The 14,827-nt window shown below is 37.9% G+C and overlaps 1 protein-coding gene across 2 annotated transcripts; it reads right to left on the bottom strand.

Annotated features, from left to right (window-relative positions):
- Positions 1 to 6,964: 6,964 nt before the first annotated feature.
- LOC148880465 (chaperone protein dnaJ A6-like) lies at positions 6,965 to 12,919 on the bottom strand. Of its 2 annotated transcripts, none has more exons than XM_088962383.1 (8): positions 12,585 to 12,919; positions 11,478 to 11,713; positions 9,959 to 10,121; positions 9,718 to 9,859; positions 8,265 to 8,398; positions 8,041 to 8,183; positions 7,735 to 7,933; positions 6,965 to 7,640 (listed from the first exon to the last, which is right to left on the bottom strand). In XM_088962383.1, the coding sequence occupies exons 2-8, from the start codon at positions 11,625 to 11,627 to the stop codon at positions 7,318 to 7,320; spliced, it is 1,254 nt and encodes a 417-aa protein (XP_088818509.1). In that variant the 5' UTR covers positions 11,628 to 11,713; positions 12,585 to 12,919; the 3' UTR covers positions 6,965 to 7,317. The 2 variants fall into 2 exon arrangements, with proteins under 2 accessions (XP_088818509.1, XP_088818510.1); XM_088962384.1 differs by having other exon boundaries at positions 12,368 to 12,697.
- Positions 12,920 to 14,827: the final 1,908 nt, after the last annotated feature.

Consider the following 14,827-nt stretch of genomic DNA (forward strand, 5'->3'; position numbering starts at 1 on the left):
TAGCCTTAAAGAGAGGTTCTCCTAATCCCATTAAGAGTTTCCTAATCCAAATCTTTTATTTGGATCTGGACTCTCTTCAAGAGATAAGGATAATCCCTTATCTTATCTGCAGATAAAGATCAACCTTCCTAATCTACTTAGGAGTTTCCTGATCCAAATCTATATTTGGATCTGGACTCTTTGAGTGGATAGGGATAATCCCTTATCCTATTTGCTGATCTAAATCCCAGAACCACCCTCTTTTAATTAATCTTGTTAAGCTAGTTCGAATTGGGCTTTAGGCCCATTAAGTCTATCTACCCACTAGCCCCTCAATCTACTGCCCAGTTGGTTATCCTTGTATGGCGTGGGACCCAAACATTGATTTACACATTAGCCACATGGGTTCAACTCAACTTTTGTTACAAGGCCTGGCCGAATTCACTATAGGAGGCAGTGAACCCCTAAGTCTATCACCATGGGCTCTTAATGGGCCCAACATTTACACTAAATGGTCTTTGGGTCAAGCCTTCTTATAAAAACTCAAGGACTGAGGGCAGATGCAAGATTAGCCTATCAGGTATTACCCTCAATGTATTAGACAGTGTATGCCCTTAGCTCCAATCAGAATGATGTACCTTAGACATTTAATGTAAATGAATAAAATACATATTTGATTCGTGTTATTATGGTGTGTTTCTATGTAATACCCTTAAATTGGACACATATGAGACTCGTGTTAGTTTAGAATCTTCACAGCCATTGGATAAAGCTGGGGAGATTTATCCTACCAAGGCTGACACTGATGTGCCCCCAAATTGGTTGGGGTAGCCTGTCTCAGCTGCCAGGGTGAGACCTGAGGTACATGTAGTGTGAGTTTTCTTGAAACCCTAAACTGGACCAGAATTCTAGTATTGCCTTGGACCTTGGAGATTGATGGGCAAAACTAAAATATTACACCTTACTCCTAGACTCGATTATGATACTGCACTAGGTGTTGGATTGTGCTGTCTTTGATATACCAATCAGTGAGATCCTTAGAGGGGGGTCAAAACCTGGGTATGTTGGGACAGTCTGAGAATTCATCTTAGTGAGTGATCATAGTGACAGGATCAGCCCCTTTGTCGAACAAAGTGAATGATTGGGGATGCACTCTCTCTGATGGAAACCAAAGTTGTCGGCAGCCGATTTCAACTGTTGAAATTTGTTTTGCAAAATATATTTATATAGAGATATACATATATATGTATATATACATATATATGTATATATACATATATATATTATGGTTTCAAAATGTTTGCAAAAGGTTTTAATTCCTAGGATCCATGTGAGTGGAGAGTGCAACATTGTACCTTGCAGTCGAGGGAAAGGTCCTCTCTTGTCGGGCAGTGTTTGATCATTATGGGCTGAGAGGTTAAGTGTAAGACCATTGAGCGTAATACCTGATGAGATAATCTTGCTTCTGCCCACAGTCCTTGGGTTTTTATAAGGTAGTTTGACCCAATGACCATTTAGTGTAAATGTTGGGCCCATTAAGAGCCCATGGTGATGGACTCGGGGGTTCACTGTCTCCTATAGTGAATTCAGCCAGGCCTTGTAACAGAGGCTGGGTTGAACCCATGTGGCTGATGTGTAGATTAATGTTTGGGTCCCATGCCATACAAGGATACCCAACTGGGCAGCAGTTTGGAGGATAAGTGAGCACATGGACTTAATGGGCCTATCCACTCAGAGAGTCCAAATCCAAATAGAGATTTGGTTCAGGAAACTCCTAATCAGATTAGGAGGGTTAATCTTTATCTGTAGATAAGATAAGGGATTATCCTTATCTCTTAAAGAGAGTCCAGATCCAAATACAAGATTTGGATTAGTAAACTCCTAATGGGATTAGGAGAACCTCTCTTTAAGGCTATAAATAGAGGAGGAGGGCGAACCCCAATTCACCCAATCAGATTACTAATACAAGAGAGAAGACAGCTACAATTGAATTGACACCATCTTCTACTCTTGCCTTCTCCTATTACTGCCGCCATTGCCAATTTGATCTCCACCTGTAGGAGCGATCAAGAAAGGTTCTTGATATCAGTTTTTGGAAAAAAAAAACTGATCTAAAGTCATGCTCTCTTGCCCTCCATCAGATTCTTGGTGAAGAATCAGATTCTTGCTGAAGAACTATCCTGTTGATTCTGCTCCACCCTACGTTGTGACATCTTTAGTGGGAGTAGTCTTTGGTGATATCCTTGGACGTGAATGCCTTCATTGGGAGTTACTACTAATCTATATCAAGTATATTCCTCACCTACCTTTTGGTTTCAGATCTAGTCTGGTTTAGGGTTCAAGATTGATCCTTGAAAATGCAGTTTTCTAAAATAGGGAATGTGATTCCCACATGGGAGAGAGAGAAATTTTTGAAATTTTTCCCAACCTATCTACAGGGTGTGGCCATCTGTATGATGGATCTCTCATCTCTTTAGTGGTATCAGAGCTAGGTTCAAATCTTGAACCTAAATTGGTCAGATCTGAAACTGCGCAAATGGGCAAAAAGCGTTCTACCCGATTTGCGCAGATTGTTGATTTTCTAGGAAATCAGTTTCCAGATGAAGGGTGATTGATCTGAAATTAAATCTTTTTAAATCTGATTTATATTTAGAATTGTTCTTTATATTTGTCTTGATTTATGGGATGTTTGTACGGTGGAGATCATAATCTTGATTGGTGCAAAAAAATTTGTGCTTTGCAATTATTTTACATTCTTGCCTGTAATTAATTTTTTTTTTAGACTGAATGTAAAGGAATTCGATTTGATGTAATATTAATAGAAATTAGGGTTTTCTATTTTTATTTTAATCAAGATCGAAGCAGATTGCATAGAAGGAAGGATTTTCGCATATTAGGGTTCGGCTATCTGCGATTTGCAATTTGAGAAACTGCAAGCTGCGAACTAACCTCTGTTTTGCAAGGTAGCAGGTCTGTGAACAACCCTAGTACTGATTCTTGAATGTCTTTTATCAGTAATTTAATTTCAGATCAATTCTTGAATTAAAATTTTGAATTAAAAATCAAACCCTAGACCCATTTGAACCAGATTGGACCAAACTGGTCGGACCGAATCTGTGGTTTGATGGGGGCTATTCTCAGCCCTAATTTTTCATTCTTGGGTCTAGGAGTTGATGTTTAATTGCAAGACCTAATTCGACCCACACCTGTAAAACCTAGTTTTAATGTGTTAAAACTACTTCAGCCCATTAACTGCACAAAAGCTATATGGGTCGAACTGCTCATTGATATTCAGCCCATATAACTATATAATATTAATCAGTAATATTATTGATTATTATGGGCTTTAATAATGGGTTTTACAGATATTAAGTGATTGGATCAATTTTATCCCTACATGTGATGTATGGATGTGTGATGTGCAACGTTCAAGGGCCATAAGTACTTGGCCCATGCTGATACGATAGTGGCTCTTGCGCACACCATGGCTAAATGCACACCATTGCCATGGTGTCCTTAAGATCATTGGATGATCATCCCTTCATGGTGGGCCTCACACCTCCCTAAGAGGAACCATGCGAAACCCTAGCCGTTTAGGGCCCATCGAAATCTGGCTTTATGAAAGTCAGTGAGAGCCACTTTGGTTTGACCTAAATTAAACTAGGGCATAACTTTTGTTCCCTCCTGAAATATGAGTGCATGTGATAGGGAGATTCATATGATGAACTCTCTAAAGGCCTTCCATCATTAGCATGAAGATGGGTCCTTCAATAATGAGGAAAAGAACCATCAAATTGAGCTATCCATTTGTTGTTGGATCTGTTGGAATGTTTCATAAGATGATAGGGGCATCATAGACCAATGAGGGAGGGGCCTATCCTGAAATGGAAGACTCTCTCACGATACCTTAGCGTTCATGAATATGATGGGTGAGCACTCACTGCACAGAAAGGTCTAACCTAAAATGGCATTGAACCTTGTTTGATAGAGGCCAAAGGGAAAGCTCATACGATGAGTGGATATGATCCTTCACAGAAAGGTGTGGGGTTATGCAGCTAAAACAATTGGCTCCATGCACCCTATGTGATTTCCCACATTTTCATAGACATAATTCGCAGTCTCCGTCACTAAGATAGGAGAGAAATATTAGAGATGAACAAATGGGAATAGAACATAGATTAAAAGCCGTATCTATGAGGATAACATGAATCAAATTAGGTTGTGGACTAATATTTGCCTTTTATCAGAAATGGCAAACGAACAATTCGCTAAACTGTTGGACGACAACAAATTTAAAGGCCCAAACTATGCTGATTGGTACCGTAACCTTATGCTGGTCCTCACTTCAGAGAAATTGGACAAAGTAGCTAAGAATCCTACCCCGGAACGTCTGGGTGATAGGGCTTCTGAGGCCTGTAGGAGGGACTACCAAGAATAGGGAGAGAAAAATTCCCTTGCCCGCTGCTACATCATAGCCTCTTTGGATAATCCAATACAACGACAGTTCGATCAAATCGAATTGTCCAAGGATATCTTGGATAGTCTAAAGACGATGTATGAAGAGCATAATCATTCTACTCGACAGAAGGTCATGAAACAGTTCATGACCACGCAAATGTCCAAGAACCAGCAGGTTCATGACCATTGTGTAAAGATGATGGATTATATTAATGAAGTTGAGGCTCTTAGATCCGGGTTGGACCATGTGACCAAGGTAGATGCCATCCTAAATTCCCTGCCTCCTTCCTTCAATCAGATCATCATGAACTACAACATGAACAAGCTAAATGTTAGCATCCAGGAACTCAGCAATGTGTTGCAGAGGGCCGAGGAACTGATTAAGAAGGATGAGCCCATTGTCATGCTTGTTGAAGTCGGAAAATTGGGCAAGAAGAAGAGGAAGGCAAAGAGAAAGACTCAAAAGAAAGCTACTAAGTCTAAGAAGCAGAGGAAAGACAAAGCATCGGATGCTTGTCACTTCTGCAGACAGGCTAGCCACTAGAAGAGGAACTGTCCTCAGTACCTGGAATCCAAGAGACAAGGTAATTTCGAATCCTATGTCATAGAAACCAAATTGTTGGTAACTTCTGCTTCCTGGTGTATTGACTCCGAGGCTTCGACTCATGCGTGTAACTCACTACAGGGGTTCAAGATAAGACTGAGTGATGGAGAAGTAACTCTTTACTTGGGGACTTCTGCAAGTAATGCAGCTACAGCTATAGGAACTGTAGAGTTAATTTTTAAAGAATGAACTATTGTACTAAAATATTGTCTTTATGTACAGAATTTGAGAAGAAATTTGATTTCCGTTTCAAAACTATGTGGATGGATATTCTGTTCTTTTTATTAATACGATTACTATCAAAAGAAATAACAAATTCCTCGCATACGGAAAACTTGAGAATGGTCTCTATGTTCTCCATCCTTCTCTGGAAACTAACATAGTCGAAACTATGTCGGATGACATCCCCAAGAAAAGTACCCGTGATACAGTTAATCCCACGTGCCTGTGGCATTACCGACTTGGCCATATTAATACAGATCGTATCACAAGGTTGGTAAATGATGGTCCTTTGAATTTTCTAACTATAGAACATATTCCAACCTGTGAACCTTGCCTTCAGGGTAAGATGACGAAACGGCCATTTGATCCTAAAATAGATTTTAGTTTACTTGTTTCTTTGTACATATTTGATTTGTTACTTTCTCTTTCACTTTTGACTCAATTTGGCAGGAATGTGAATACAAATATGTAGAGTGCAAAACCTTGTATTTTATATGTATTTGTACTATATATATTTTCATTTATACTCTTTCCAAACTCTGAGCCTATGGATCATTGCTTTTCTGCTTTATTTCAAACCATTTTGTTTCCTTTGAAACATGAAGCAGACATCAATTTTACCTCTGTTTTGTTCTCCCCACCCCAGATCTTGGAAATCCAGGCGTGCAACTCAATTTCATGGCCCAAAGTATCAAGTGCCAAAAAAAAAAAGAAAGTGGTTGGCATGAAGGCCACTTCCTGATCCATAATTAACGAGGGAAGGAGGAACAAATTCTTCAGCCGTGGGGTTTAACTTGAAATGGAGTTCCTCCAAGTCCCTGATATCCCACTTGTAAGTCTCACCAACATTTCCGTTCTTCTGCGGGCAAACAGCTGTTGGAGGTCTGGTGGTGGTGGTGGTACTTGTTACAATTGTGGGGAGTAAGGGCATTTTGCAGAGTGCCCTAATGAACAGAAGTGTTTCCAATGATCTGGTGAGGTTTATTTGGGTGTCATAATAAAGAAAATTAAATGACACAAAGGCATTTATATCTTTCTATACACCAATTAATGGTTAACGGTAGGGACCAATTTGATTGTTTTTGAAAGTTTAGGTACTTCAATTCCATGTTTTGAAGTTTGGGTACTAACTCGAAACCACCCCAAAGTTCAAGTACTAATCTGAAAATTTTCCAAGAAAAAACATGGAATTCCAAATTGAAATCACAAATTCACTTCTAAGTTATCCACTCCTGTCTATTTTTTATTTTTATTTTCAAGTCATCAACCCATGTATCTAAATTAAGTGATGCCTACGATACACATCCTTCCTATATGTGGAACATATACCGTCGCGTAAAACCCATCATGGGGCTACACTACACAACAGGAGGTTGTTTACGGTCTACCCGCAACCGTCAAACCCATGCCATAATCCCCCAAACCAACACAGGAGAAGGGGGGATTCGGAGATTGGAAGTGCACACCTTGCTGTTATTGTTCACTGTTCGGTCACCGTACGTAATTCTAGACTTCTAGTCTCTCTGGATTCAGTAAAGGCTTAAGAGTTAGGAGCTTCCCCTAGGAACGGGAGACGAATAGAGAGACTACATATTGCAGTATGTATTATAAACCATGGAAATGCACCATTGCTTACGAACGATACAAAATCGACACCCCCCGCCATAGAATATTTTCAGATATCCAATCAGAGCAACAAAATACAAAATCTCATTCTGAAACATCATTAAATATATGTGTAGCTTAATTCAACTTTAGTCTTAGAGTTTGGATAACATCAGAACATAGAATTCAATGGAATAATACTTACTACTCTGCCGGCTTCAAATCAAATTTCTGGAAGGCACTACCATACCAATAAGAAAACAGAATAAAAAAAAGGAAAGCTAATAACTAATAAAGGCCCGCCTTCCATCCTAGTAGGTAGTCCCAGAAAGATTTCCTCCAACAAAAGAATACTAGCTGCCTTCCCTTCTTCCCTTCTAGTAGGAGAGTAGGACGGAAGAGGGAGGACCAACAAAAGTGAGTGGGTACACACTAGTACAAAAGCCAAGTTATTGCTGGGCACACTGCACTCGAGGCATTGATGGTTCATCATCCTCGTCGTATGCTTCCTGCTGTTGCTGCTGTTGCTTCCGCCTCATTTCCTCTTCAATGTTGACATCGTGCAACGTAGTCTCCTCACACTCGTCGAGTTCCATCTCTGACAAACGACTGCTTGTCCTTGGGGGCAGGATTGTCTCCAAGGTACGGCATTGATCTGGGGAGAGAACTCCGGTATCTGGGAAGTCCACACTGAATTCAATGTACAATCGACCCTTCATAAAAGGCCTCTGATGGTGCGGCATCCCCTCATCGTTAATCGCCTTGTATTGACCTGGATTGACAAGAAGATTGTAATGTATTAGATTTATAACAGCTTGGTTTCATGTGTACAAGAGCGTGCAAAAAACGAAAACCAGTAATAGTACCAGGCTTGATAACCTCGCCAGGATTCGATTTTATTAAGAGTTGTCTGCCATCAAGATGTGTCAAAGCAAACTGGAAGCCACAGAGGGCCTCTGTCAAACTGAGGGTGTGCTCTACATAGAGATCATCAAACTTCCGCTTGAACTTGGGATGCTCCTTCAGTTGCAATACAAAAACAATGTCCCCCGTAATGGTATCAGGCTGCAAATGATGGAAACAAGATCTTGGCAATGTCAGTACAAGTCCAAAAGGACCTCGCATGAAATGCAAATCCTGTTGTCCAAAATGACACACTTTAATGCACTTACAGCTTCATCAGCTTCTCCTCGGAATACAATTTTTTGGCCATGCTGCATGCCTTTCTCAATATTAACCTCTAGCACCTTCTTCTCCTGAGTAATCTTGTTGCCTTTGCACTGTGGACATCTATCTTTCTCATTAATAACTTCACCTGCATCAAGAATTTTATGGTAAATGACAATGACAACTAGAATCCACAACTTACAAACAAGATGCACATTATATTCAATACCTGAGCCTCTACATTCAGGGCAGACATGTTGCATCTGCTGGATCATGCCTGGTCCAATTTGACGGGTTGAGATCTTCATACCCGTACCTTGGCATCCATAACATCGCCCAGGTACCCCACTCTTTGACCCTTTCCTGAAATGAATAAAAATGCAAGGTAAAATAATGTCTGCAGTCCACTTTGCATCACTCAACATGAAATATACCAGCTCAATAGCAAGGTCAACTCAACTTTTAGGTTCAATTAAAGAAAATCTTAGGGCAAAATTCATCCAACGGCGAACTGAGCAAGTAAATGTGAACCAGTAAGCCAGGTAAGGTAAGTCTTAAACGATCATCCTCCATTCACCCTTTACAATCCAAATTTATTATGCATCCTAATGCATATTATTACCTTCCTTGAATAATATGTTGTTTTTGGTACTATATTCTGTACCATCCTAGAATTTCCAGTGAAGATAAATTCACCATCTGAAAATTTGCCCCTCATGGCATGAGCCTCATGCACTGGGCTACCCTTTGTTAGGGTAAAATCAACATACATGTAGGTCTATGCTGTCTTTAACCTTCAAAGAAATCAAAACCTAAACCAATAAGCAAGGAAGATCTTAAAATTGTATCCAATCATAATAATTTTCTTCTTCTTTCACCCTTTCTTTCTTTTTTTCTTAGGGCAAAAATAGGGACTCACCACTCTATTTTCTAAATTTTCTTCTCTTTCTTCTTTTTAATCTCATGAATATATGTTGATTTTCTATGTTTTAATATGAAGTTCAAATATTTTTTATGAAGATCATAGATAATTACCCAGTGAAGGATGGTTGTTGGTTGCCATGGAACCTAGGACCCTAGGATTCGTGATTTTTACAAAAAAATAAATAAATAAATTCCATCACCTAGCCGACTAATAAAGAAAGATGGCACAGGAATCCAAACTTTTGTAATGCAAGACCTGGATTGCCAACATGGGATTTAGTGGATAAATTCAAGGCCTAAGAGCACTCTTCTCTACTAAGTATGGGAAGCCAAATTCTTCTCATACAAAACAATATATGCAAACCACTTAATATAATGTAAACTTTGTATCTAATTACAAATAGTGTATAGTTGCAAGCACCCCGAAGATCAGGAATGAAATTGTGCATATAGGAAAGGAAGTTCAAAATTCCAAGCGACCAAGATAACAATCTGGCATGAAAAACAACATATTTCCTAATCATTTGAACGGAGTGCCTTCAATTAGTAAATAATCAGAATAAGATAGATGCCTCCACTCTGGATTTGACAATTATCCATGCAATACCATGAATTATTTACTTCTGGAATCATGACTTAATCTATCACACAAAACCCCTCCCTGTGAGAAAACTTTGGCTGTCCATGTTCAACAGCCTGCAACACCCCCCCCAGGAAACTTCCAAAAATAGACAACACCATGGATTAGATGGACATACCCTTTACATTTAGGGCACAAAATATTTCTAGAGAGAGAGAGCTTCTTCGATGTTCCATTGTACAAATCTTCCAAAGAAACCTTGAGTGTGTGGACTAAATCTTCACCTTGTTTCTGCCTTCTTCCCCTGGAGCCACCACCACCTACAGTCACAAATGACAATAAGAACAAAACCATCACCGAGATGACAAGTTAATACACAAATATGTATGATTTAGAAGCAATAATTTCAGAACTCTCACCACCAAATCCACCTCCAAAGAAAGATTCAAATATATCAAAAGGATTGTGAGAAGCACCGCCTCCTCCCATTCCCTCCTTAAGTGCATCTTCACCATATTGGTCATATATTTCTCTTTTCTCAGTATCACTAAGAACTTCATAAGCCTGAGCCAACTCCTTGAACTGATTCCAGAACAAAGGGTATATGTATGTTAGTAAACAATAAGGTCACAAACAATACTTGCTTTAAGATCATTCTCAAACTATATAAAAGAATTAAAGATAATAAAATCAAACCACAGGCAGAGCTTGAGTAGTTGAGGCACAACAAAAGGAATACTCCCAATAATGAATTGAGAAGTTCCTATGGTAAAGAAATGCCTGCACATATTCTTGGAAGTTCTTCAGGCTCCAAGTATAATTATTTTTTGTGGCTCTCACTCCACAACCTAGTCTCTTGGATCATATTAATATACGTACTTAGCTGCCCATGGAAAATTCTATTAGATATCAGACCTCTCTCTTTCTCAGTTGAGCGCCTGGGAAGGTTCATTTACTCCAATACTCCATTCAGCAGAAAATTGTTAAAAGTATAAGAGGAAAGTCTAGGGTGGCCAGTGGTGCTCAATTTGTTGTTCTGGGAAAGGCTGGTATGGTTCCAGAACCATACCATTTTTTTTAAATTGGCAATGCTTTTTAGACAATGCATAAGAGGTTGTTCTGTTCAAGGCTTCAAGGATCAAAATTTCATATCACCCATATTGGCTGACACAAATCATATCAGCAGGGTACCAATACGTTGTTTTCAAGGTTTTTTTAAAAAGTGTTTTTTTAAACACTAATATGTTATTCCCAACCCCCCTTTAAATTTTGAAGTAAAAGAAAACCTATAAAATATATACAAGGTATCTTGGTAATGTATCTTTATTTTATTTTAATGACAGTTTTTCTTATCCTTCAAAAAAATAACTTTGAACCGTGGTTCTGTTCATGGTTCATTTTTGAACCATGATATATGAGTATTGATTATTAGATTCATGTGTATATATAATGTTGCCTGGTTCAGAAAGCTATAAAACGATGTGTTGTATTTTGCTGGGACACTACAGACATACAGAATGCTGGTTCCATAGTGGCATGTTCATGAACCAGACAAAACGTGAATACAACCACAAACCCAACACCTCCCAAGTTACCATGATTCATCTGCTATTTAGGATTCTAAATTTACTCCAACCATGGAGTTGGTCAGTAAGATAAAATCTACTTCTTGCATTCTTTATTTTTTATATATACAAAAGCATCAGCGGCAATGTCAATAATATCACCTTCCATGAAGCAAATAGCTAGACGTACACATTCAGATAATAAGTGAACCATATTTTTCACTCAAAGATGTATACTTCTGGCTTTTAAAGCAAATTAAATAAAAACACATTGAATTGGGCGAGTCCAAAACCAATGTGGCAAGCTGTATGCTACAAAGAAAAAAAGACTATGGCAATCCGCCGGATACTAAGAATAGGAAAAAAGGCTCACCTTCTCGGGATCTCCTCCCTTATCAGGATGGTTTTTTATAGCAGCTTTTCTATACGCCTTCTTCAGCTCATCTTGACTTGCATTTTTGGAAACACCAAGGATCTCATAGTACTTGGTGTTGTCACTCTTCCTAGGAGCACGCCCAAACATGATTGCAGCACTTTAATATCACCACCCACACACAAAAGCTCACCTGAATAACGCAAGAATGTCTCTTTCCAAACTTTCTGGCTATCCTGAGATCCGAAAGACAGTGAAAATTATAAGTCAACACTTCAAAACAGAGATGTAACTATTTACAACAAAGAATTTAAGTTTTTTGTAGGATTAACAATTGGAATTCGATACTATAAGGCCTCATCAAAACATCTCCTCTCTCACCCCAAATTGACACTCCAGAAACTTAGAAAAGGAGTAGTGAACAAAATTGAAAAGCAGATGATTAAAATAAATAAATAAATAAAAGTAAAAAACAGCAGAACGTAAACGGAAAAAGGAAACACGAAACAGGTTCTGTCCTGCTCTCCAGTGTACAATATTCTTCTGATAACGCAAATACGAAGCAAATATTAAGTATTTCTAAAATCTAAAATTACAAAATAATATTTTGAAAAGCGAGCGAAGGGATCATAATTTATAAATAACCAACCAAAAATAGAGAAAAAGTATATTTCCATCGATCAATCAATATGCTAAAACCATGGATCTAAAGATGACGACGTGATTACAAAGATCTGCACAAAGAACAGCAGAAGCAAAACCAAGAATATCAGATCTAAATCCATGCAATAAAATTACTCTTGAGGACCTAATCGGCTAATCAGTCAAAGAGGATGGGAAGCAAGAAACCCTAGAATCAATTATTCGAGGACACAACAAGAAGCCCATACCCTAAGCAGTCTGAACAAAATCTCGTCAGAATCGGAAACCGAAACCCATGATTAGTAACAAACAAAGAGGGAGATAGAGATCCACAAACAAATACTGAGAAGGCCAAAGATGAAGACCTAATCTGAACCCTAATTGGCAGTTGTGATCGATGGGTGGAGAAAAAATCGTGAACACAAGGATACATACATATAGAGCGAGGGGGGTCAGGGAGCTTACTTGAGGGCAACTGCCTTCTGGAGAAAGGGGGAGAGCACCAACCTACAGAAGACAGAGAGAAGAGAAAGAGAGAGCGAGGAAGTATCGTCTCCCAAACTCGTCTCCACGGAGGGGTTTCCGCCTTTGTTGACTCTCCCCTTATAAAAGGGAAAGAATTAAAGAGTCTCTGCTGGCCGTTCCTGAACTTGTCACGTGGCAGATCCAACGGTGCAGAAAACCTCTTGATAATGGGTCGGCGTATAAAGCAGCTGCGAGTGTGAAAGCAAATTGTGTTTCGTCGAGTTCATTCTCACTCCTTCGGACTCTTCTTCCTTGAAGGAGCGTAGGCTCGAGTCGTAGTAGCGTAGAGCCAAGGACTATTTGTTGAATTGTTGACGGTAGAGAACGCTGACAGGTGCCGCATATTAACAAGTGTAGTTTAATATTCCATCAATATGGGTGACGTGGCATTATTATCCACCGTGCAATGAATTCATGCTACCTAATTCAGAGAAGGTGTAGTGGAGTTGGGATCTTCTCGCAACTTCATCTAACACCGCATATCTCACCAACTGGGGAATTCGCCATGTATGAGATGTGCGGTGTGAGATTTAGGTTGTTAGAATGTATTGTGTGGGAGTGATCCGGACTCGGTGTAGTGTACAGGTGACAGGACACATCAATCAACTCTCGCACCTTTGTTTTTGATTGCGCCATATAGTCTGATCTGCTCCTCACAGAATGTTTCAACGGCACCTGACAGTATCATGCATCGTAAAGGGCCGCAAATAAGTCGGATAGATCCGATCCGTTAAGATACGGATTCGGATATCCTTCTGAACCTAACAAATGGACCGGATTGGATTTTCCGATCCGTTAATTATAAAATATTATATATTATATACATATTATATATAATATGTATATTCTATATATTATTTCTATAATTATATATTTTATATTTTAATATATTATTATATTATATAAATAATACAATATATTATCTATCTATCTATCTATCTATCTATCTATCTATCTATCTATATATATATATATATATATATTAAAACAAAGCGGTCAAGAAATTTTCTTCTTTTTTTAATTTTTTTAGTTTTTTTATTGTATGTCATTTTTTAAACAACCAATGAGATGCACTTTCCTAATAACCTAAAGGGTAAAATATAAAAACCTTCCCTGAGTTTTTTGACAATCTTACAACATCCCTTATGTTTTGATTTTAATAGAATCCTCCCCTATAGTTTTGAAAAAAGCTATAAATACCTCCCTTCCATTAAAGTTCCATTAACTTAGAAGATGAACTTACTAAAATACCCTTAAATACTACCAAGTATCATCCTCCTCTTTATGAGATGTATACTTCTACCTCAAGTTCAACAAGAACAGAGCAAGCTTCTCTTTGAAACAAAAACATCTCCACAAATTCATTAGCAACATTCCCGTAGGTTTCAGCAAGATTTCAACAGTTAGTTGATAATCTTAATTTAGATTCCATGTTTGATTTCTCTAGTTTGTCAAGCTTTTTGCTCTTGGGGATCAATCTGTGTGGAAGGCAATGTCTTTGACTTTGTTCATGTTAAATTTAATAAAACAATCTAGGTAAGATTGAGAGAAATAGGTTGACGCTTAATACTTAATAGAACTTTGAATTTTTTTTTTCTGTTTTATGATTTGAGATCGTGTTAGGAATTTCTTTGAACACTTGGAGTACTGTCATGCACATCATATGAACGCATTATAAAGATGAGTTATAATTCCTATTTATCCTCTCCCCTACATTTTATCTATATCTATCTAAAGAAAGTTTGGATTAAAAATTTAAGAATTATTTAAATACTCTAACAAAATTATATAATAACTTTAAAATCTTTATTAAAAACACACAAAAAAATAATTTTATATTTTTACAAAATATATCATGAAATTATGTACTAACAATTTAAATTATGTTTTTTTTAGATTATAAATTTAAATGTTTTTCTAATATATATATTAAAACGAAGCGGTCAAGAAATTTTATCCTTTTTTTAAATTTGTATTTTTTATTCCATATCGCTTTTTAAATTGCCAATGAGATGCATTTTCCCAATAACCTAAATACTCTTTTCTCCTAAAATTTCTCCTGAGCTATCTCTCCCACTATCCCCCACTTTCTCCTAAATTATCTCTAATTCCTATTTATCTCCAAAATTATCTCTAATATAGTAGAGAGTTTCTCTCCTAAATCATCTCTAAGTCCCATTATC

Source organism: Nelumbo lutea, chromosome 1 (genome assembly GCF_056320005.1).
Source record: "Nelumbo lutea isolate HS-2025 chromosome 1, American lotus-T2T, whole genome shotgun sequence".
Lineage (NCBI taxonomy): Eukaryota > Viridiplantae > Streptophyta > Magnoliopsida > Proteales > Nelumbonaceae > Nelumbo > Nelumbo lutea.